We start from the raw sequence: 26,109 nt of genomic DNA on the forward strand, positions 1-26,109 counted from the left end.
TCCTAGAAGTGAAGAGATGTGGGGTTTTTTGAAAAGGTGTCAAAATCCTGCTGATCTTTGCAGTTGATACTATTCTTGCCTATAAACTTTGCTCATTATTAATGCTCCACAGTGCTGTGTCCCCCCCCCCCCCAAATATAGAAGGGCCTGGACAATTTGGGATTGAACAAACTGAACATAGCTCAGTAGCCATATCCTGTAGTTTACCAGGGACCCAGCAGCCGTCTTGTCTTTACCTTCTGCCAGGAAGGCTTATCCTATTCCTGGAGGGTGGCTGCCTGTGACTTGTTTGGTGAATCACAGATTGCAAAGTCTTGGCCTGATAATAATTGAGTTTGAAACTATTAGAGGGTTGCCATTTTAGAAGTTAGGCAGCTAGGAAGTACAATATTACTTGGTTGTGGGTAATTCTCACCTCCTGGATTATCAATTCTGAAATGTATCAGCCAGTCATATCCAACTGTGAAAGTCCTCTTATCTGTCTTAAATGCCAAATCTTTGATTCTGCTTGCTGTAATTCTAGCAGGGACTTTCAAAGCACTTCACACAGGGCAGACATTTTAAACAGTAGTGCTTCACTACTGAATATAGTTGGCCCTCTGTATCAACAGATTCTGCATTCGCATTATCAACCATCCATGGCTTGAAAATATGCAAAGGAAATTCCAAAAAGCAAACCTTGTTTTTGCCATTTTATATAATAGAAACCATTTTACTGTGCAATTGTATATAATGAGACTTAAGCATCAACAGATTTTGGTATTCTTTGGGGGTCCTGGAACCAAACCCCAGTGAATACCAAGTCCCTACTATATATTTCCTAATGTTATTAAGCCAATATGTAGTTTAACTACATTGAAGATTAACTATATCTAAGGTTGGTGTTGCAGGTTCAGTTTTTTGGCAAGGTGTACCTGGTCACCCTTCTTGGGAATTTGACAAGAACTAAACCAAGAAATATTTTTTATATGGCCAAGACGCAGCTTAGCTCAAAATGTCCACTGTTACTTTGCTCAGTGCCTACCTGTCACAGGTTTCATCTTCTTTGGTGACTTCTTATTTTCCTTGCAGTTTACAGATATAAATGAGCTAAGCCCTTGGGCCACAAGAGGGAGCTCTCATTCCACTAGTGCAGAAAACATTCATTTTTTCATAGTCCTCTGGTAGGAATCATCAGCTTAAAATTTTGATTCAGAAATTTCTCTGGACCCTAGTAATACAGGGTGTTAAAAATGGTCTTTTTGCCAAATAAAGAGTTCATATAGAAATCAGCTTGTTTTCTCTTAGTCTTCTGAGAATTCTAAGAATGTAGCCACTGCTTTGCTTGATCTGGCTAAAGGCCTATCTAGTCTAACATCTGTTACTCAAAACAGCCAGCCTACTGGCCTCAAGAACCTCACAAGCAATGTTTGTGGCCTCTATATTGTCTCTGCATATTCAACTGCTATTCATCACTTATGCCCTTCTTGTGAGTTTCTAATCTAGAGGCACCTTTCTGACTTATTTGTTGTCTTAGATCAGGGGTAGAATTTATGTGTTTTTGGACTCAAAGTCCCAGCAGCCTTAACTTACATAGCAAATGATGGAGAATGTTTGGGGTTACAATCCAACAACATCTAGAAGCTGCATGATTCTTACTGGGTTATATGGAACTTATCTGCCAGCCCCTCCAAAATTTACACAGTTGATAGTTCATGAAAGCCTTCGACTTCACATTGATAGTCTAGTTTTACTGTTTTCATGGCTTCTTGTTGTAAGTGTGGCTGCGTACTCTTACTTTTTCTAGATTGTAAAAAGCTATTACTGGATTAGCTTTGTAGAGGTAGGAGATGTCTTCAGGTAATTGCTGCTGTGCATTTGATAGTTCTGTTCAGTGGTGGAGAAACTTTTAGCGACCGAGTGCCCAAACTGCAACCCAAACCCCACTTATTTATTGCAAAGTGCCATGTCCCTCTGGATTTCTGATGACAAACTCTAGTGAAGTCTGTGTTGGGATGATGGTGCGTGTGCCCACAGAGAGGGCTCTGAGTGCCACCTCTGGCACGCGTGCCATAGGTTCGCCATCACTGGTTCTGTTGGTACATTTCTGTTTTAATGGGAGATTGTTAAAAAGTGCTATGAGTTTCAAGTAAAACACACATGACTCAATTTGTAGTACATGGTGATAAGGAGGGGAACACTTGAGAGCATCCAGTGTATTCCTAAAAACTACACAGACCTGGAAGAAAGAAAAGTGGAGATAAAAAAAATAATCTGATTCAACACAAAGTAGGCCTAGAATATAAATTTTCTATTGGGAAAGATTTCCTTTCCCTGTAGATTAGCCTCTAGAGGGCAGTGCTTAATCAAATAGTCAACTAGCAATTTCAGGCAGTTTAAGACCAAATGTATGTTGCTGTTGAAATGTTCCAAATTTGAGAGAGAAATAATTTCATAATTTCTCTCAACTGAACCCGTGAAATGGAAAAATTAATACTGAAGAAATCAGGTTCCTACCTTTAAATATGGCTTTCCTTGCTGAAAACACTTGTTAGTCATGTATAGCATCTGAACAGCAAGAAATGTTCATGGAGTAAATATTATTATCTTACTTATTTCCTTTTTATTTATGTTACGCCTTTCTGCCAACAAATGGCACTCAGGGTAGGTGTACATTGAGTTAATTTAGTTCACAGTGGCCTGTTACAGACAGGCCAAAATAAAGCTGCTTCGAGTCACTTTGGAGGTATGCTATTTCAATGATGCATGCGTCCTAAGAGTCCAAAAGCCGCACCAAAGGCACACTCCAGTTCTAAGGACTGGAGTGCAGCTTTGGTGCGGCTTTTGGACTCTTAGGACACATGCATCATTGAAATACCATTCCTCCAAAGTGACTCGAAGCAGCTTTATTTTGGCCTGTCTGTAACAGGCCAGTGCCTCCCAAACAAATCCCCAAAGTATCATAATATTCTTAGGCTGTTACATGTTGGCTGCTTGGAAAAGTCTTAAATACAAGATCAGCCTTAAATGCAAGATCAGCTTCACAGACTGCCATCACGGTGTCAGCTGATCTTTCCATTTGGAAACTTTTTCAGTTTGCTCCTGTCCCTTAAAATAATTTAAAAACTGACATGTATAGTTAAATCTGTAGTCATATCTTAATTTAAACAAATTAGTTAAATCTGTAGTCATATCTTAATTTAAACAAATTAAATTTTACAGTCTATACTGTACTTCAGGTCTCACTCAGGTATTTTTGTTTTTACAATGATATGTTGAGTTAAGAACTGTATGTTAAGATATGGAGATATCAAAGTTTTTATGGAAGGGTCATCAATTTTCAATATTAAATGTATAAAAGGTAAATGCAATTTCTCTGAAATGAAAAATCAGCATTTGACAGAGGAATCAGCTACTGGAAGACATTAAGTAGATACAATATATTAAGAAAACTGTGGTTTGCTAGTAAAACCATAGACCACATGTCTTTTTAGTTTGGTCATGCAAACAGATGCCACCTTGTTAATCTGTCCAGTGAGCCATCAACCACAGCCAAGAGAAGAAATAGAGAGGTTTGGTCAGGATTACGGTCTGAGGTTGGAAGGAGAACAAAGGAAAAATATGTTAGGTCATGGCCTAATTTAATCTATGGCTTCTTTTATATCCTGCCCTCTATCTTTATTTTGCAACAACATGAATGTCATAAGTAATGATACATCATTTGTAAAACAAGGTAACTCCTCCCTTTATGTATTCTTTTTTAATGTAAAAGGTTGATAATATTCCTTAAAGCAAACAACAATGATCTTCGCAATGTAAACTGTTGCCTTGGCATGATAGATGACATATTCTTTTAATTTAAAGCAGGAATATGATATGCTCTTAAAATTTGATAGGATAAATCTTAACACACAGTTTAATTTTTTGATATTTTTGTAAATTCGCTGCCCAGTTGTCTTAATTCTTTTGAACTGGGGCTTTTATTTAATTTTTTACTTAAACTGTGCTTAATTCTTTTTTTTTTAACCTATCCATGTGATTATGCTGTTATGTACAAGCTATAATATTCCGAGAAGTTTGTTGTGTGCTTTCAAGTCATTTCTGACATATGGTGACCCTAATGTGTAAACTTACCATGAGGCTTTCTTGAATTATGTTTAAATGACGTTTTATCTATCTAATGACAGATTTTAATGAAATCTCTGCTGAAAATTCGTTCTTATCTTTCATTAATAGATGTATATATGTGTATGGTTTTCTTTCTATTCGTTCACATTTATATGGTGCTGCAAGCCTAAGACTTAACACAACTTGATTTAAAAGTGGAGAGGACTTGCACAAAAATGAAGCTTTCCCTCCAAAGTTCCTGAATGCACTTTTGAGAATTTTGTGCATAAATAAATAAATAAATAAATAAATAAATCTTTATCTAAGGGCAGTGATACTCACTTTCAGATGTTCTGGACCTCAAGAAGTCCAAGTCAATATTGTTAATGGGCAGGGGAACTGGGACGCCCAGTCCATAACATCTAAAGGGACCAGAGACCGTGGCCTGTTACAGACAGGCCAAAATAAAGCTGCTTCGAGTCACTTTGGAGGTATGGTATTTCAATGATGCATGCGTCCTAAGAGTCCAAAAGCCGCACCAAAGCCACGCTCCAGCCCTAAGGACTGGAGTGCAGCTTTGGTGCAGCTTCCAGACTCTTAGGACTCATGTATCATTGAAATACCATATCTCCAAAGTGACTCGAAGCAGCTTTATTTTGGCCTGTCTGTAACAGGCCCGTGTTAGGGAAAACAATGTACAAAAGCACATTATAGTTGGAAAGGAATAGGTACACGAGGATAAGTGCAAACAAACGGAAAAAACCTCCAACAGTCTTAAAATTACTGCAGTTTTATTTCTTTGAGAGGCAAAATCAGTGCCATGGTTACAGATACGAAGGACAGAAAAATCTGGAAAAATTTAGAAAAAAGTCCAGAAGCTTTCAAAGCCTCTTTCCCTCAGAAAAGAATTGAAAATTTGAAAAAAAAATGCATTGTGGAATTTTTTCCCCAGAATTATATAAAATGTTCAAGATAATGTGTTCAATATTTGTTCCCCCCAATTTATAAAAGTGATGTAACCAGCAGACTTTTGTTTATGATATGTAGAGTATCCTATCATTGCTATCCCTAATCTTGGTTTCATATTCTCAGTTCTTTTTCTGAATGTGATTTTTTTTATCTGCTTGACAGAATAGTGAACTGGAAGAGACAAAACAATTTTCTTTGTTTTGCTAATGTTGATAGTTCCTTCTTTTTTATTGTTTTTGCCTGGCCTTAATAAACTGGCAAAACCTAACTGGTTCTGCAGGTTATTCCCTTTCTGTATAAACTGTGCCAAGGTATGTCCTTAATACCAGTTCATTATAATTATCAATGCCAGTTCATTTATCAGTTAAGTGAATGAAAATTTAAATTGTAGGTGTTACCAGAATTTTTGATGTTTCAGTTTTATATAAATAAGCACCTAGCAATTCCCCTTTGTAAAGAATATGCTGTATTAGGTGGGATACAGACGGCCCAAAAAGGGTGATCTCCTGGTGCCCTAGTTTGCTCGGCAGGGAAGCCGCAGCCTCCAGACCGTGGAGCAAAAAGAACCCGCAAAAAGCGGGTTCTTCTTGCGGCGCTATTGTGATGCTGCAGTGCGCCAATGGCACACTCACAGCATCACAATGACACTGGGACGTGAGGATGCTAGCCATCCGTTACGTCAAAATGGTGGCACCCATGTGCACAGGGCGCCACCATTTTGACACCCTCGTCACGTGCGAGGGGCGTCTAAAAGTGCCGCCCCTCACATGTCACGACGGCGCCTCATAGCACCTGTCTGGAACGGGCCTTAGTTTCCTTGTAGTCATTTCTCATTCTGGAAAGTAAAACTGGCACATATACTGTGTGCCACAGTGTATTGTATCTGCAGTATTTTCTTTATTCTTTTACGCCCAATAAGCTGAATAATTTTGACAAGTGGTAGGCATTTTGCCTCTGCCACAATTGCAGTAAAACCAAGAAAGTCTGATAGTACTGCCCAGCTGTTGATAGATCTTTTTGAGTCCCAAATATATTGAGAAAAGAATGAAGTGGGTTTATATAATGCGTTCTGCATATGCATTGCATGTATTTATAGGCTGTCCTTTTTTTTTCCCTTTGATTTTATGTCTTTTTAAATTTATGGACTCTTAACGTTTATTTATGACATGGCAGTTGTCTTCATTGTAGCAGTTGATTGAAATAAAATATTGCCAAAAAAGCTCATGAAGTTTCAACTGACATGCTTGTGGGTGCCTGTCTGTTTTTCTAAGGGACACAATATGGAACCTTTCCTAAGTGTTTATTCTTTATTCTTGTTACTAGTTTACATTATTTTTATTTGAAATTACTGCGTTCAGAGGATTTTGTTGTTGAGGTTATCATATTATTGTCGTCATCATCCCACCCTTTCCCCCTGTTTGGGACTTAAGGCAGGTTCCAGTATTTATACATTTTTGAGAAACTGGCTTTAAAAATAACCAAAATCAAACTATTTTCAAACCCTTAAAATGCTTTTGTTCAGAATTTTTTTTGCTTATTTTCATGTACCACTTTCGTGATCATATTTTGGAGGAAAGGCTCTCTTAAAGGCCTGAATGCATGTTATGTTTTCTCTGATAATTAAACTGTATTCTTAAGGCAGAAAAAACATACTGCAGCATCTATGTAAAGAGGGAGAACTCTAATAAAAGCTCTTGCTGTAGCCCCCTCAGGAAATGAAGCCAGTTGCAGAAAGCTCCACCTAAAACCTAAGATTGAAGAAGCGATACCCCTGAGATTGCAAGACCTGAGCAAGGTTTATTTTAAGTGAACACTGCGTTGACAGCAAATAACAACAGTGCTAATCCTAAGGACTGGAGCATTGCACGCATGCATCATTTAAATAGCATACTTCCAATGTGATCCAAAGCAGCTTTATTTTGGCCTGTCTGTATGGGGCCATTGATTTGGAGGAAAGTTGTATGTATGGTGTTTTTTTAAAAATGAGGCCGTTTTTCAGAATAATAGTAATGTTGGGCTGAAACAAATGACCCTTTTGCACCGCCATCCAGGTGGATTTGGAGTGCAGCATTTATACGCCGCACGTCCTGAAGCTGCCCTGGCCGTTTACACATGGGGCCGGCTTCCTGGCGCTCTGTAGGCATGGCATTTATATGCCACACACCACCAGAGTGCCTTAAAGCTGGCTCCCAGCTGCGGTGGGGTGGGAAAAGCCAGCTTTTTGTTGGCAAAAAAGGCTCTTTGCTGCTCCTTTTTTGGCCAGCTTCAATGCAGGTTGGGGCCATGGCATGCAGTTGCCGCAGCCCCAATCCAACTTCAGATCCATCTATTTTGGCCTGTAGTGATATGGAATTTAAGCATTTTGGGTAGCTTCCTCTTAAATGAATAAATTGCGGGAAATGTATGACTCCTCATTGTTTTTGAAAACATTCCAGGTAATGGTTCTTGCCTAGTCACTTGGTATGGCTTTTCATTGGAGCCAGGTTGGATTGTTGAGGACAATTAAAGCAAGATATTTCTGACAGACACTGTTAGATTCTTTGTCTGAGCTACAGGCGCGTTACAGACCGCCGAAAAGCGGTGGCCTGCACCTGCCCCTTTCCCTGCCGGATCGGGGCCTCAGTGGCCAGAGCGGCAGCCACTGAGGCCCCGATCCGCCACTTTCCAGGCCACTTTCCAGGCCGTGCAGCAAAAGGCCACTTCCCCGAGGCCTGGAAAAGGGTGTCCTGGGGGCTTCAAGCCCCAAGGACACCCTGTGGCGGCGGGGAAGAGGAGAAAGGGGCCACTTGGTCCCTTTCTCCTCTGTGTCGCTGGGCGCAGCCATCTAAAGGCTGCACCAGCGACGCAAGACCAGGAAGGAGCTCCGTTTCGGAGCTCCTTCCTGTGCCGGCGAAAGGGCGCACTAACTGCCCTCGCGCGACAGCGTCACGTCCACGCCGCCTCGTTTGGAGGTGGTGCGTTCATGACGCCATCATGGCGGCCCCCATGTAGATGGGGCGCCGCCATCTTGTACGTCCTCAGGACGTATTAGGCTTGGGGGCGTCAAGAAGTGACGCCCCTTTTTAAACCTAGGACGTCCTGAGGATGTCCCTTATGGCGGTCTGCAACGCGCCCCAGTTTCTTTCATAAGAAGTGAATTCACAGAGGGGAATATAATAGGGAAGCAACCTTCTGAACATATTTATTTATTTATTGTTTAGATGTATATTTACCTTGCATTCTGTAAAAAGTGTTAAGAACTCTGAAATGTATGCACATTTTAATGAAGAGGGGGGATTTTATGAAGAAACTTGAACAATGTCTGGATATTATAGGGCTCAAACAGACAGGCCTAAATAAAGTTGCTTCGGTTCACTTTGGAAGCGTGCTATTTAAATGATGCATGCGTCGTAAGAGCCGGAAGCCACGTCAAAGCCATGCTCCAGTTCTAAGGACTAGAGCGCAGCTTTGGCCCTCTTAAGATGCATGTGTCATTTAAACAGCATACCTCCAAAGTGAACCGAATCAGCTTTATTTTGGCCTGTCTGTTCAGGCCCATAGTGGGCAATGCTGCTTTTATGCATTCAGTATGTGGTGGTATGAAACTCAGTGCTGTTATTTACAGATTGAAAATGTTTGGAATGGTTCTTAATTTGCTCTTGTTACACACCTCATTAGCTGTTTTGTCAAAGGGACACTCTTTATTGTTGTGTCGGTTGCCTTTTAACAAAGGAAATGGATACACTTGTTTTCCTGCATTTTTGGAGACTGTGGCGCTGGACCATCTGATGTCAAAAGTAGAGTTTCCTCTCTCACTCCTTGACAGTGGCTTCAGCTCGTATAAGGAGATGTAGTAGTAATTATGGTACACACAATTATCCAGACCTCCATTCAGGCATAAAATTGTGACTGTCAAGCACAATTAACAGCTGACCAGGTTTGTTTCCTGAGGAAGAGCCAAAGCATGACCTTTACAAATAGCAGTCCACTTGTTCAGATATTTTTAGGAATGTTTAAATTAATAAATAACAGAGTTTTAAAATTGTTCAAACAGTTTTTCATTGTTTTTCCTGAAATTTTTATTTGCACTCTCCATACGTGTCAGGAACGAATTTCTTTGAATACTTTAGGGTTTGGGGACATTGAGATCTCATGTCTAACTCATAGTTTGGAAGAGATCCAAAGGATCCGTTATCCCAACCCACTGCCAGTGCAGGAATCATTGCTAAAATATCCTTGCTAAATCCATCCCCTGCTTAGAAATCTCCAGCAAAGGAGAGTCCACCACCCTTCAAGATAGACTTCCATGCCAGCTTTTATACGTAACATAGCCAGAAGAGGACTGCATTGTACAGTGTTATGCAATAGCCTTTCGTTTCTTGAATGTGTGTGTGTGTGTTCTGTAGAGTACTTGCAACAATAGCTTGATCAGTCAGCACAGAGGCAGTTTTCACCTAACATGTAAGAGCCAAGGGAATCCCAAGAAAATAAATAAATAAATGATATAGAGGCTTTATTAATATTCAGGTAACCCAAATATAAGGGTGCCTTATTAACTCAGTTTGGTAATATTTTATTTATTATTTTATCATTGCTTTAGTGGTAGTCAGACTGTTACCTGTTTTAGTTAACATTTGTTATGGTTGTTAATGTTGCTATTATATCAATACAATGTTATTTAATCTTGTTTAATCTTTTTGGAATTTACTACATGTTTTACATACTTAGAAAATAATATGTATAATATGCAAATCATGCTGGTGTGATTTTGAGGAATGTAGTGTCACAGCCCTAGTCTTTTAAACTTGTTTTAAAGAACATATTAAACTAAACTAAACTAAACTAAAACTGTGTGTTTGTGTGTGTGTGCTCACGCACCATGAAGTTGTCTGCCAGTTTAAGACAACCCCATGAATGTCATAGTTTTTTCTTATTGTTGCGTGCCTTTAACTCATTTCCAACTTATGTTATCCCTAAGGTAATATTATCACATGGTTTTCTTGGCAAGATTTGTTGAGAAGGGGTTTGTCATTGTCTTCCTCTGAGATGAGAGAATGTAACTTGTGCAGGGTCACCCAGTTGGTTTCCATGACTGAGCAGGGATTTGAACCCTGGAGGCAAATTAATTCAGCACATCGTGCTGGAGAAAAATGCTGAGGATACTGTGGACAGCCACAAAGATAAACAAATGGGTCCTAGAACAGATGAAGCTGGAAATCTCCCTGGAAGCCAAGGTGATAAAGTTGAGGTTGTCGTACTTTGGTCACATCTTGAAAAGGAATGACTCATTGGAAAAGACAATAATGCTAGGAAAGGTAGAGGAATATAGAAATAGAGGAAGACTGCATGCTAGATGGATGGACTCTATTCAGGGGCTCATGGGCATGAATTTACAGGATCTAAGTAGAGCAGTGAAAGATAGAGAGACTTGGAGATGTCTCATCCATGAGGTCTCCATGAGTCTGGATTGACTTGAGAGCAGTTAACCACAAAAACAACTCTCAGTGTCCAACATTTGAACCACTACACTATGTTGGGTCTCACGGTTTTGTTACATACTCAGAGGTGGGTTTGCCAGTTCTTTCCTCTGAAATATAACCTACAGCACCTAGTATTTGTTGGCTGTCTCCCATTCAAGTACCAACCAGGGAGATTAGATGGGATCTGGTGTTTTTATGGTATTTAGCCCCAGCAATTAATTCAACTCTCTTGTCCCACTCCTAGTGTGGGGAGGAGAATGAGAAAGCTAAATGCTCTCAACTTAAACTTCCAAAAACCTCAGGGAGTACCTGCTGAGGAGAGAAAAACAAGGATGTGCTATCTTGGATCACTGATGGGAGATGGTAAGGCTTCGCTTTCCTGGCTTGTAAAGGCTAGGGCTTCAGAGGTGAATTGAAGAACTGGATCCTCAGCAGGTTAGATTAGACCACAGGTATAGAGGCTCTGCTCTCTTGTTGCAAAGGATTTGCTGCATTTTAAATAAAATCTTTGGTCTTCTGACATGTAACTAGGGGGGAAATCCTCTTTATTTAAAACATCAGCAAATGCAGACATTAGGTACAAAGTACAAAGACCCTGTAAAATATGCTTCACTTTCAGCACTAAATTTGTCTTCCTTTTTGTAATTCTTTGCATGATACAGCCATCCTTTTCAGATACTCTATTGTTCAATTATGATTTGATTGTAATTCTTTTACAGTTTATAATTGTGTTTGAGTTGCTGCCTTTTTAAAAGAAAAGATTGAACTAAATTTGTCAGGGAGGCATTGGACAGTGTATTTAATGTGTCTGTCATTATATGTTAACCTCTCATCTGGGAAACAAGACACCTCTTTTGTGCTCAACAACAATTTAAAAATATATTTCTTGACATCATGTATAAAGGAATAAGGGAGGAGTAAAGGCAGAAGTGAATTAATGATGTTAGCAAATACCACTCCCTCTATTTTTATTCCATTTGGAATACAGCTTTCAAAATTGTAGCCCTCTGGAGCACCATTGCTCATGACAGATACTCACAATCTTATTGTACCCTGATTCAAGTTACACTGTGAAGGAAATCCTTTACTGAGACAGAAATGGGAATGTTTGGTTATCCTTGTTTTTGAACAAACGTTCCTAGTTCCTGATCAGGGTTTTTTTCTTCTTCCTTTACTTCTTTACTTCTTTCAAGAATAATGGAATCGAGGAAGATTCCTCAGGTCTGTAACGTTTGAGTGAATTCTGACATTCACAGCGGAGGCACAAGTGCATATTTATCACAGAAAATATGGAATATGGAAATAGAGATTATCCTGAGTATTCTGCTCCTGAGTATCGAGGAAGATCAATTTTATCATATTGATCCAGGCATGAATTCAGGGATGATGCTCAATACCATGAGGAGTCTAGAGACCATCACAGCTGATCTGTGTGAGACAGGCATTATTTGCTATACCATCTTCCATCTTGAGTTGACTTTTATGACATACCTTATTTTTTGCTGCATTCTCTGCAGAATTGTACTCTTTTTCAGCCTAGAGTGTAAATAGGAGAATACCTGAAAATATTGTTGAGGAGACTTCACATTTAATGCCACAAGCATGCTACTGATGCATATCTTTGGTTTTTTTATCTTCTTTTTACATATTGCAGTTTTGCTTTCTATGCATTTTAATTTAGTAAACCAATAATAAAATTTGAATAATGGGAGCGAGAAAGAGAGAGATTCAAGAAATTGCCATAATGGCAAGAGAACCAAAATACCTACAGAACAGAATGATTTAGAACTTGGTTTACATATCTAGCATTGATAGGCCCTGGATAGGAGATCACAAACACGGGCAAAACCTTTTCCTGGATTAGAAGAGATCACAGCCTTATTGGTTGCAGTTTATATAGCATTGTCTTGGGATAGGGAAGTGAATCCAGACATAAGGTGACCTGCTTGCTATCTGAAGAGATCTCACTTGATCTTGCCTTCTGGGGAAAGGACCATTGGAATGAGAGAGCATGGGATACCCAATGGGTGCAAGTTTACTTCATGGTTCTTGTGCAAAAAATGATGACATAGGCACAACTGCCCTCAAGTGCTTATGTCACCATTTTTTGCACAAGAACCATAAAGTGAACTTGTACCCATTGGGTATCCCATGCGCTCTCATTCCAATTGTCCTTTCCCCAGAAGGCAAGATCATGTGGAAGGGATTTGGATCCCGTTATGGACTCCCCAGCATGAAAGGGAAATCCAAATAATGTGGAGGACCAAAGGATGGGGAACCACTGGCTTAAGTTATTTTCTGTAATATGGAAGATGCTCACAGGCACTGTCTGTAACAGAGAAGATGTACACAGTGTAAAAATGACACAAGAGGTAGGTAAAGAATTGCCCACTTCGTCTCCAAACTATTGCAGCTACAACCAGTACTGAAACTCATACAAGACGGAGCTTGTGTGATTGAAGGAGTTTGGCAAGAACAACTTCATTGACAGATGACTCCTTGGGATAAGATAGGTGATGTATCAGCTGGTATTCCTATGTTTATTTGGGGAGAGGGAATCATCCTTGGTGGACACTTGAAGACTTGGAATGGGGGCACGTTGAAGGGGCCATACCCTGACTTTCTTGGTAATTTTTGCTGCTACCACACTGGGCATGTTCAAGTTGAGCCTGGCAGTTTGGAGGAAGTACAGAAACCAGCCTTTAAAGGCTTGCTGCAGGCTAGCCTCAGTGGCCTTTCTGGGTATTAAGCTAAAAGGGGGGGGGGGGGTGGTGGTGGATTGGAATGAATGCACATCCCAACTGTGTGGGGCAAGGTTCTATGAACCTGTATTCTTGGGTGGGAGTAGAAATGCCAGCAGCACTGTGCCCTCCCTCATTTTTTGTCACCAAATTAGGGATGAGGTTGGTTGCCCTGAAAGCGGTACTGGCCATTATAGCTATACAGTGGTCCCTTCCCTTACGCAGGGGATCCGTTACAGAAGCCCCACCCCGCGTAAGGGAAATTGTGCATCTGCTTGAGCCCCATTAAAGTCAATGGGGCTTGTGCTTGCGGTGGCATGCTTGCGCCACATCTGTGTGCTCCATTACTCTTTCCGTGGCACGGCGCCACTTCTGGAAGCCATGTAAGGCACGCCCATGTATGACGCGGGCACACTGTAGCAGCAAGACAACTAACCACGTTGATTGTCAAAACAGTGGTTACTGTTGTTCATGAATTTACACTGAGCATGTTTGCATTTGTGTTGCTTGAAAATCCAGTAAACCTTCCTCCTTGCTACTCCATATGGGTACTCCTCTTGCCCTATATAAGAGGACCAACTATGACAAGATAAAGCATGTTGAGGTGCTGTTTGGCCTTACTATGGAGATAGCTGTTTATCAAATTCTTCATTGTAATTAATTGCTGCTGTCTCTCTGCCCAAAATGTGAGCCCTTAACACATTCCCCAAGTGATCAATGAAGTTCCGGTCTTAGTTGGGGTAAGCAGGTTGAATTACTCCTATAAAGATGATATAGCACACTGGCCAAATGTTAAAGGGGAAGTTGGCTTCCTATTTCCCCTTTCATCCCACTTGATAACCCAACCTGCACACATTCCTTCATCCCAGACTTTAGCAGAGTAAATCATCCATATCTGTCCATCCAGGATCCATTCCTGCATCTTGTGAGGTAGGTGATTATCTAGTGTTCTCAGTATCATTGATGGTGGAAGTGACGGGGGAAGATTAGAGATTAGACTAGATTCCCAAACCACCTTGGAACCTGATGTGAACCAGTTCCCCTTGTTCTTCTCCTCAGTTGTCATATGTACCTGGCTCTTCTTCCATAATCCCCTGTCTCACTGCAAGGTTTCTCATCTGAGGAGAAGGACTCACTTGTATTCCCTAGTCCTCATGAAAAGGATACCTTCTGTTACTTCCAGTGCTTCCTGCACTGTTTTTTCATGGCTAGTTCACATTTTTCAGGTGGACCATCTTACATCTGGGGTAAAAGATCTTTTCCTATATCTTTCCTTGGTTGCCTACCTCTCTTAGGCTCCAAAACAGAAGGAACTGGAAACATCCTATGAATTACATACAAATGAGAGACCATGTTTCAGCACATATAAAATCAGCCTACAAATTGTTGTATCAGAGTTTCCTTGGGGAATACTTTGTGTACTAAATATTTGATTTGGAATATAATAATAAAATACAATGCGAGAAACTGTAGCTCAGTAGGAAAACATCTGATGCTTCATGTATAGAAGGCCCCAGGTTTTGTCTTTGATATTTCCAGTTAAAAGCATAACTGTTATTCAGGAAAGATGTTTTGGAGTAGAGTCACTAATGTTTAGGGCAGACAACGGTATGATTTGAGGTAATAGTCTGATGACTGTTGTAAGTTAGTGTTTCTCCTTTGTGAATGCAGAAACATATCTGTGAATTGATGATGAATGAAGAATTGTTATTCAGTAACAAAAGTGTATCTTTCAGTTACTTAATACAGCTTGAAACTTAATCAGACTGAATGAGAGGGGAGAAATGCTTCTGGAACTTCCAACTATTTTACTTCTTACTATAGATGAGTAATCAAGCAGACAATAGTGGAGTTCATAATGCAGATATGGGAAGAAGTTACAACAAATTGCAAGTGTATAAAGTCTTGATTTCCTTGAAATGGCAAATAGGAGAATGTAGTTTAATATTTGCTTCTTTGCCTTTCAGCAAAGGTTGTTGACTTAAGTGGCTAAGGGATGAGGTGACTGTAAGCAAGTACACTCATCCCTCTACATTTGCGGCTTTGACTTTTGAGGCTTTGATTATTCATGGATTTTATTAATGTGTTCTTTCTAGGAATATCTAGGTCCTCCAGCGCAACTCTGGTCAACTTTAACCAAAAGTTGCACTGAAGGACAAAGATTTCAAGAGAGAATACTCCACTAGGCATTTGTAATAATAATAATAATAATAATTATTATTATTATTATTATTATTATTATTATTATTATACCTCGCTCTTCAGCTGAAAGGCTATCAGAGCGGCTTACAATTTGTTAATTAGACAGTTCTCTGCTCTCAGGCTTACAATTTAAAGATTGTAAAGATTGTATACAGTGGGCCCTTGGTATCCACTGGGGTTTGGTTCCAGGACCTCCTGCGGATACTAAAATCTATGGATGCTCAAGTTCTATTAAATGCAATTGTGTGTGTGTGTGTGAGTGAGAGAGAGAGAGAGAGAGAGAGAGAGAGAGAGAGGTGCCTTATGTATAAAATGGCAAAATCGAGTTTACTTTTTGGAATTATTTTTTTTTAAATATTTTGAAACTGTGGAACACTGAAGCTGTGGATGAAGATACCATGGATACAGAGAGCCAGCTATTTTTAATTCAAAATATTTGAACAGTAAACATATGTATCTTCTTTAAAGCTGCAAAAAATAATTTATTAATCCCGTCCCTCCACATTTGCTGGGGTTAGGGGCACAGGACCCCAGTGAATGTGGAAAAACCACAAATAACAAAAACACTGTTTTTACATGAGAGAACACCTCTCTAGGATTCTCTAGGTCCTCCAATGCAACTCTGTGGTCAACATCTGCCAGAATTTTGGATGGTGCTGGAGGCTGGGGTAGAGATCAGTGGGGATCTCAGTAGCGTGACTTGTACCCCAAAGGGCCTCATGATTTCTGCTCCTGATATTGACACATCTTGTCCCTTTCATTAAATGTAGAAATTGTTTAGGTCTTAAACTCATCCAGTTTATTTTCAACATTTCACTAGCAGATTATTTTAGCAACAATTGCAGCATATGGTTTAGCTTGCTTACTGGTCCCATTACAGTTACAAGTTCAACCTACAAGGGTGGTAGTTGCATCTACAGTTGTGAATTGTGGTGCATTAATGGTGAGTTATGTAAGGCTGCTTCCCAGTCTCAATTGTCCATCTTTATATTACATTATTGATTGAATGGCAGGATCACAAAAGATTCTTCATTCACTCTTGCTATGGTGACACCTACTGCTATTGAGTCATTTAATTACCCATTTATATGAGTCACAGAGACAAAGAAGAAGAGACTGGTTGCCTGTAAATGTGGTTCTTCAAGTGGTTACCCATGAACTCACACGGCTTACACTCCTTCTCCCCTTCACATCTGGAATTTCTTGTGGTGGATTGTGGAACTAAGGTGGGTAACTTTGGTGCCTCTGGTAATGCTCACCAACTGGGTTATTATTCAACATTACTCATCTCTAGAGGGATCCGTGTGCTGGACTCATCTGTGTGAGTTTACAAGTGACCACTTGAAGGATTGTGGGTACAGGTAAGTTCTCTTGTCTCTCTGATTCCTAATTGCTTAACAATAACAATTACAAAAACACCAGCCTCTTCTTATCCCCCCTTAAAAATTTTATTGGTGAAACGAAAAGAACTTGATATGAACAGGAGTGGATTTTTGTGTGAAAGGATTGTGAGTTCCACAATCCTTTCTTGAAAGAACCCCTTGGGCTCAGAATCCTTTCATTCTAAATATATGCTTTCACATTAGGCATTAGTTTATGGATCTCAAAAGTTTTGTTGTTGCTGTTGTTGGGAGGAAGTTTATATTGAATGCTGCCCTAAAGTCTGTATCAAATATGGAAAAATTGTTATTCTTATGTTTGTTTTTTCAGATAACAGAAAAAAAGGGAAAGGAAGGAAAGGCTGGGTTTGGAGGCCCAGTTGTCAGCTCATTGTATCAAGAAGAAACCATCAGGTGAATCTGAGTGATACTTTTATGGCTTAATTTTCATTTAGCTTTTATTTAGAACATCAACACATATGGTAGTGCCTCTCCAACCAGATAATAAATGACAGGAAAGAACTTTCTAGGCCTGTAATTGTTTAAATCAATAGCTGTCTGTATTGCTGCCAGGTACTAATTTTTCCCTAGTGTGGAAAATTTGGGTTGGGTCTTGGCCTATTGAACATGGTGGTGATTACCTCTGAGTAAACATATAGGATATACTGTGATTTCTTCTTCTTAAAAGAAGTAGTGCTTAACAGCAGCTTCTTTAGCCATAATCTTTAAATATTGTTGGCCAAAGGAAATAATGTTAGCATGTTTTTAAAATTACAGTGTAGAAGTAAGGTTACTAATTGAGGTCAGCTTTTGAAATAAAAAGATAAAAGGAAATTAACCTGGAAAATGTATGATGATACTGCATGAAACTTGTAGTTAAGTAAAGGAAGACAGGAAATGGCAAACTTAAAGAGGTCTTGTGTAAGTGTCAGTCTTGAAAACACACATGGGTTCTTCACCTGGTGGATAACTACCGTAGTTTTATTTTGAAGTAACAGAGGCAAAGCAAAGAGTTTGTAAATTACATGGGACCAGTACCAGTCTCTTTAGAAGCAGTATTCTACCCCTGAACAAATCTAAACCTCATCCTAAATTTGTAAAGAATTATAGAACACTTAAAGCATGTTTAGGCAAGACATTGGGTATGTAGTTTCTGGGCAGCACTCTTGAAGAAAACTGATTTCCCAGATCCATTTCCTGGCTGGTTTTGAATTCTGAACTGCCTTGCTTGCCCAGTGGGACAGCAGTGGAGTTTAAATGCTGGTGGCCTAAGAGCATGAAGCAGAAGGATCCCTCTAATGCTTCTCATCCGGTGCTGCTTCCATGGCAGGGGAAGGGCTACTCTTCAGTGCTGGCAGTTCCCCAGTTAAAAATACACCCACAGTCCTTTGTCTGTCATTGAAGAAGGAGTAGAGGAGAATGAAGAACCTGGTGATAGCTCTTGCAGATTACTGATATTATTATTATTTTATTATTATTATTATTATTATGCTTTATTTATATAGCGCTGTAGTGGAAATGACTTTTGCTTTGAGTACCTGCTGCAATCAAACAGTTATGAGAATGCAGACTGGAAAGTGACCAGTTCCTTGTCACTTCTGCCACAGTTCCTTGATTCCAGCAGGCATTTAAAACAATAACTAGCCTCCTCATTTTTTCCTCATTTTCCCTCTTGGCAGGATGCAAGAACCACTGGTTTCTTGTTCTTCTCTCTTCCTCCTTCCATGACAGCAACTGGGGGTTTGGAGAGTGGTCCAGGAACCTTATCCTTACTGAACCATATCAGCTCCTCTCTGCTGTGAAATCACCTCTGTCAAGAGAGGGATGGCAGAGTTGAACCGTGTTGATGCTCTTCACCTTTCAGTAGCTATTGAAACCCCAAAGTTGTTTAACGTCTAGAACAGAGATGAGAGAGAGATCATTCAGAGAGACGGGTTCAGGTGTTGCCAATGTGGAAGTGACACCCAGCTCTGTCTGGGCAGCTCTCTCTTGGTAATATTGAATTAGATACCTTCTTTATTTAGAATTTCCCGAAGGAATTCCGCATTATGTTAAAATGGTTTAAAGTGCATATGAACTTTTTTTGTTGTTTTGTATATTGATATTTTGAAACATTGCCTGGGTGTGGTAATAGAATGATTGAAGGCCAGTAAATTGAGACTTAGTCCAAAGAAGATGTTTTTGCATGGGAGGATTGGGCCCCAGCCTGACCTGTGGGGACTTTTTTATGTTATAGCCTCTTCCTCTACAACACATGTTATGATCTGGTCACTTCTGGTGCCTGCAGTATTTCTTTAAAGGGTGATACTTTTAACTTTTTTAAAAAGATAATGCCGGTTCTGAAGAAATGTAATGTAGAAGATGTGTTTTGCTGTTGGTTTTATAGATTTTAGTTTAATATTATGGCTTTTTAAAATTCTTTTTTATTTTAAAATTTGATTTATGGTTTTGATTTCTTTTTTATTAACTACCCAGAAAAACATACATTGTTGGGTAGTGTTCAAATAGTGTAGACTAAACTACAAGTATAGGTATTAACATAAGTATTGAAATTAATTTTGGGTACAATTTAAGATTTACTTGACCAATCATCAGCATTTAAATAATTTATTTACTGATCAGTTTCGAAATGTGTATTACAAAGAGCTCAATACAGGCAGGTGTGTTTTGAAGAAATTAAAGGAACTTGCAGTATTTAAACAAAAGCTATTTGTTTCTGCTTTTAACAATTGACTATTGCTGTATTTCTCCTTTCAAATGTGAATGATATTCAAAACTCGCCAGGAAAACTGATTTATTATTTATTATAATTATTTGTATCATGCCTTTCACAGTACAAATCCTTGTAAGGCAGCAACGAAGTAACAACAAAATATTTTAACAATATGAATGTATCTTAAAAGCCAGAAGAATTTTTTTCATGATAGTTGATGGGAACTATTCCTATGATAAGAGTCTGGCTGGAATAGGCTCCAAGGTCTTTTTCACATGCCTGTCTCTTTCCTGATAGCATGATGAGCTTTCAGATCAACTTCTCCTTGGCAGCAAAGAGTGCAGTAGTGCACAATGGAGAAAACATCAAACATCAACAATGCCCTTTTAAAAATATGAACAAAATTATTCATCACCTTAAAGTTTTGAATAGCCTTGTAAATATCTCAGACATTTTATTTACTTGGACACTGTATATATGTTCTGCAGACTCTAGAAGAGGATCGATAGATATCTCCTTAAATACAGATCAATATGCTTTTTAATGACTTGAACACATAGAGATATTGTGAGCAAGAATAACTATTGAAGATGGTAATATGCATATTATACCCTGTGTATGATGAACAATTCTGAAACATTTTAATATTGGTGTGAGTGAAATTGTTTTAAAATATTACAAAGTTTCATTTATTTGCACAGCTTTCATTTCCCCAGAATTCTAACATAAAAGTTAAAAATTGTAAGGAGAAAGTACAGATACAATGGACTCTTGTTATACGCAGGGGTTTGGTTCCAAGATCCCCTGTGGATAACAAAATCTGTGGTTGCTCAAGTCCCATTAAATATAATGACATAGCAAAATGGTGTCCCTTATAAAAAATGGAAAATCAAGGTTTGATATTTGAAATTTATACTTTTTTTGAACATTTTTAAACCGTGGATGCTTGAATCTGTGTATAAAAAATCCATGTATAAGAAGGACCAACTGTAATATTAGGAATGTGTGTATAACATGGGGGATCTGCTAAAGTGCCCTGAATTCCATGCCTCAGTTGGCAGCCAGGTTCAGAGGTTTGAATGAAGAACATTTCATTTAGGCATGCCTGGAATTATGTTGAAACCACATGCTTGGTGATCTTTCCTCAGGCTGGAAGCCTTCTCATTCGGTCAGCAACAGGAGAGGTCATCATGCATGACTGTGGTATCTGATATTTAATAAAATCTAATATTAATAGATAAATAATTTCTTTCATGACAAAAAAAGTCATAATTCTAGTGGTTTTAATGAAGGTGGTTGTACCCACTTCAAGCTGTCCAGATCCAATTGCTGTGGGCTCCCTCTGGCAGTGAAGCACCTGCAGCAGTGAACTCTGCTGTTCTCTCTCTTCCTTGTACCTTAGAACTAGCATATTTTGGAGTCTTGGCTTTATGGGAAAGTCATAGTTCCATATCACTGAGGTAAGTAGGACTGAGAATAAGAGAAGGTATGAGTAGAAACACTTGCCATAAAGGACAAGAAGAAGATTAACAGAAAAGAGTTAAGGAGATCTTAGCTGTGGAGCAGCCTGTTAAGAACTTGCCAGGGGGAAATGCAAGAGGAAATTAGAGGTGTGGAAGCACTGAATAAAACCAGAAAAATATTGAGAGAAAAATGCTTCCCCCCCCCTCCAAATTTTTCAGAAAAAGGAAATTGGAAAAATTGATACTGGGAAAAAATACATTTTAGAAAATTTCCTTTGGAACGATGAATAAAATATTTAAGACGCTGTTCATATATTTACTCCCTGTGAATTATTACTATAAAGTAGGAAGACTTTAGTAAAGGATTTTGTGTGGTATTGTGCAATTGCTGTTTCTGGTCTTGTTAGGCATTTTCTCAGGGTTTTTTTTAATGGAGAAGAATGCTTCATGTCTGCTCGACACTGTGGAAGACTAGTAGAGACAATTATTTTCTCTGTTTTACTAATATTGATTGTTTCTTCTATTTTTATAGGGTTTTTGGGGTGAGGGGTTGCCTGTTCTTAATAAAGAGACAATAGAGCTAAGGACCTTGTAGCTCCATTTGTAACAAACAAATTTAAAAGAGAATTCCATTTGTATCTAATATCAGACTCAGACTATGGATAATTATATCATATTACATACAATATATTATATGTCCCTAACAAAGTGATTTACAGTCTAAATATCAGATTCCCTTCCCTCCAAGAGTTCTCTTCCCCCCCCCCCCTGAAAAAAAAGGCAAGGAAAATAATTTTCCTCCATCCCTTCAGAATTTTGGAAATTTTTACATATCTAGAGGAGAGTAAGAGGAAAAACCACTATGACAGCAATCAAATTCAATCCACACTAGACAGAGCTTAATACACACTAGACAGAAGTGTTCCTGGTCAGTCAAAAGTCAGATCAGTTCAGCCTGCTCCGGATGGAGTTACATTCCCCTGAAGAGTGTACTAGATTTATCTCTGAGTTAGATGCCCAGGTTTCTGTGGCAGGGAGGAGTGAATTTGCAAATATAAAGCTAATGTATCAGCTGCACTCATTCCTGGAAATGTCTGACATGGCTATGGTGACACATGCTTTGGTTACATCCTATTTGGATTACTGTTAGCATGGGGCTACCTTAGAAAAATGCTCAGAGATGTCAGTTAGTCCAACAAGACTGTTGACTGGGCCCAGGTTACAAGGAACATGCAGCTCACTTGTTACAACAGCTGTAATGACAACCAGCCTATTTCTGGGCAAGATCCCAAATGCTGGTTATGACCTATAATGCCTCATGCGGCTTGGGTCCACACTGTCTTAAATTCCTGTAGGAGCTGGCTTGACTTTTCAGATCTTTGGGAAGGGCCCTTTTATCAGTTCCATAACTTTCATGTCTGATGGGAACAGAGTCTCCTCAGGTTGCTACTCCCTGGCTTTGGAACTTCCTACCTAGGGAGACTAGGATGGCTCCCTCCCTGCTGGCCATCCATTCTCAAGTGAAAACATTTCCATTTGATTGGCTTTTAGGAGGTAACTGCTGGAGGCTTTTTAATAGTGTTATGTTTCGCTAATTTCTGGTTTTTGTCTTTTTAATAAATTTGTGTTTTGAAAGGCTTTGATTCTATGCATTTTAACAATTCTATTGGATTTTTAACAATAACTTCCTGTATGTTTTTACCTATGTCTTTGTGTGTGCTTTCATCTGTATTGTTTTAATTTTTGCAAGCCTCTTTGCACCACAGTCTAGGAGGTGAGGAAGAGATGAAATATAAATGAACAACAATAACAACATGGGAGAGGAGCTTTTTAGCTACAGATATCCTTTTATTTACTAAATTAGTCAATTTAAAAGACATAGTAAGTAAGAGAGGAAGATTAATTTGGAGGTGGATAGATTTAGTTCCAGGTCCCTGACTCCCTTTTCAGGAGATATTTTAGGTGCAGGGTTTGATGTTACTTTGGCTCGGCCCTCTCATTTCATACATCCCTTTTACATAGGGCAGTGATGGCGAACCTATGGCACGCGTGCCAGAGGTGGCACTCAGAGCCCTCTCTGTGGGCACATGTGCCATCATCCTAGCACAGAGTTTGTTACTAGAAAGCCAGAGGGACATGGCACTTTGCAATAAATAAGTGGGTTTTGGGTTGCAGTTTGGACACTCGGCCTCGAAAAGGTTCACCATCACTGACATAGGGCTTTCATTTTCTTCTTGAAGTGGCAGGATTAGCAGTTGTTATTTCAAGATTATAATATAAATATGCTGATTTATATTTCACTTTTGGCAGATATATCCATGACTAGGAGAAAAGTGGAACAGTTCTCCAAAATCTAGTGTTTCCCTCAGAGGAAAAAAATCTTCAAAAACTGTTTATTTAATTATTAATAAGTATTAATTCTTCTTATTTTTTAAAAAATTGAAATACTGATGTATTTCTGGGATCTTTTCTTTCTCTTGGCTTTGGGTGCTATGCCATTACAAGTCCAGTGGCCAAGTAAAATAATCAAAGTCCAGTTTCAACAAAGCCTAATTCTTTTGGGGGTCTTCTTCCTGCATGATGTTTAGCAGCTTGAGATCCAGTTTATTCATGCAAAAATGTTAAACATATCCTAGACTCACACAATTTCAGATTGTTGATTGAGATGGCACATTGTAATGTTTCACCACAAAACCAAACATCATTGCATGCAGAAATTCAACAGAGCTGGGAATGCTTGAGTAAAAGCATAAAATGAAATCCAGTTGTTACCCCCACCTAGAGGAGAGACACCTATTAAATCAATTGGACACATATTATTATTGTTCACTTATAAAGTCCCATTTATTTCAGTGAGTCTATTCTATTTGACATTAATAATTAGATTTAACCCTAATTCTTTATTAATCCTCTCTAATCCCGATAAACTATCCAAATTGTTTGAAGGGTGAGAGTAGCAAATGTGTTGCTAGGAACAGTGGGCGTGAAAGCAAAAAAGAAGGGAGATGCAGAACTGTGGGGGGAAATGTAATTGACATCTAGTTAGTGATCTTGCCTGTTCCAACTTGACAGTTTCCAGATGAGTTGAATAACAAATTGAACTCTGGTGTTTGTAATCCAAAGCTTGTGAAAACTCCCAAATTAGAGAAGGTGATTTAAGTACAAAAAGTATAATGTAAATAAGCAAACAAATTATTCAATGAAAGGCACAGTCTGAACCAAAGGCAACATTATCCATCTTTTCCTAACGTTTATTTGAAAACTAGCTGATAGTTTAACTGAATTGTTTAACAATTTTATATGTTACAATTTCATATTATTAATAATAAACACTGAATTATATTTGGACTAACTGAAATTTTAACAAATTACCGTAGCTTTTTTGTGCATATGTTTCAAAGTCTGTAATGTATCTGGTTGTCATACTTTAAGGAAGTAATCTTAAAATCCATCAGACTACCAGAAACAACCGTGTCTTGTAGTACTTTAAAGAGTGATAATTTATTGTGCTGTAAGCTTTATGAACTAAGAGTCCACTTTCTCAGATACATGAGGTGTTGGCCAAGAGCCTGCATCATCAAATGTAGCTCTGATGATGGAGATATAACAATAATGATTGAGCTCTGTCATCTTTGCTATGTATGTCGACACCACCCACCCACCCCAAACATAACTTTTCAGCCAGTCAGCACCAAGTGGCCATTTGTGTAGGGAGTAGCATGGGCTGGCAGTTGGGTAGGAGGTGATTGGTGGCCACTGGTGGCATGTCAATGCATGCATACACATTTGTTTGGGGCATAAAAAATAATGGAGCAGTGCACCTGGTGCCTGCAAATGCCCTCTTTTGGCTGGTCCTTACAGACGAAGGGGGTGGGTTGGAGTAGGTTTTCTGTGGGTGTTCGGCCTGTTGTGAGAGCCAGTGGTCAGAAGGTTCTCTTGCAAATCTGGAAACCTCAGAGGTAGGCCGGCTTTTCCTCTCTGTCTGCTCAGCACCTCAGAGGTGACTATTTTTGTCTCACTTTGAACAAAATATTTGATTTCATATAATAAAAAGAAAATTTCAAAAATGTCCTAACTGCTTTCATTTTTTTTTAAAAAATTACAAAATGGTGTAAAAGGACCCATTTGAAACAGAATGCAAGGGGCAATAGCATTTTCTTCATGGGGACTGACTATATCAGTGATGGTGAACCTTTTAGAGGCCGAGTGCCCAAACTGCAACCCAAAAGCCACTTATTTATTGCAAAGTGCCATGTCCCTCTGGCTTTCTAGTAACAAACTGTGGCAAAGTCTATGCTGGGGCGATGACACATGTGCCCACAGAGAGGGCTCTGAGTGCCACCTCTGGCACGCGTGCCATAGGTTCGCCATCACTGGACTATATAGTTGTTTTTCATTTGACCAGGAAACTTTCTTACAAGCGGTGCATTTATTTATTTGTTATGTAAGGTGCCGTTTCCTTTTAAAAAAGAGAGAGAGAGAGAATACACCTTTAGTTCATAATAAGACAGATGTTAGAAATGTGATCATAGAATCATAGAATCGTAGAGTTGGAAGAGACCACTAGGGCCATCCAGTCCAACCCCCTGCCATGCAGGAAATCCAAATCAAAGCATCCCTGACAGATGGCCATCCAGCCTCTGTTTAAAGACCTCCAAGGAAGGAGACTCTATCACCTTCCGAGGAAGTGCATTCCACTGTCGAACAGCCCTTACTGTCAGGAAGTTCCTCCTAATATTCAGGTGGAATCTCTTTTCCTGTAGCTTGCATCCATTGTTCCGGGTCCCATTCTCTGGAGTAGCAGAAAACAAGCTTGCTCCCTCCTCAATATGACATCCTTTCAAATATTTAAACAGGGCTATCATATCACCTCTTAACCTTCTTTTCTCCAGGCTAAACATCCCCAGCTCCCTAAGTCGTTCCTCATAGGGCATGGTTTCCAGACCCTTCACCATTTTTGTCGCCCTCCTTTGGACACGCTCCAGTTTCTCAATGTCCTTTCTGAATTGTGGCGCCCAGAACTGGACACAATATTCCAGGTGGGGCCTGACCAAAGCAGAATACAGTGGCACTATTACTTCTCTTGATCTAGACACT

At 39.3% G+C, this 26,109-nt stretch overlaps 1 protein-coding gene across 1 annotated transcript in view; it reads left to right on the forward strand.

Moving 5' to 3' along the window:
• The window catches only part of ACBD6 (acyl-CoA binding domain containing 6), a 146,672-nt gene that overhangs the window by 16,228 nt on the left and 104,335 nt on the right, over positions 1 to 26,109 (forward strand). The window contains exon 4 of the mRNA XM_089515913.1: positions 17,168 to 17,250. Coding sequence (XP_089372039.1) covers positions 17,168 to 17,250 — 83 coding nt within the window. The remainder of the gene's footprint in view (positions 1 to 17,167; positions 17,251 to 26,109) is intronic.

This window comes from Sceloporus occidentalis, unplaced genomic scaffold (assembly GCF_023333645.1).
Source record: "Sceloporus occidentalis isolate IW3139 unplaced genomic scaffold, rSceOcc1.0.p SCAF_3, whole genome shotgun sequence".
In the NCBI taxonomy this organism is placed as follows: Eukaryota; Metazoa; Chordata; class Lepidosauria; order Squamata; family Phrynosomatidae; genus Sceloporus; species Sceloporus occidentalis.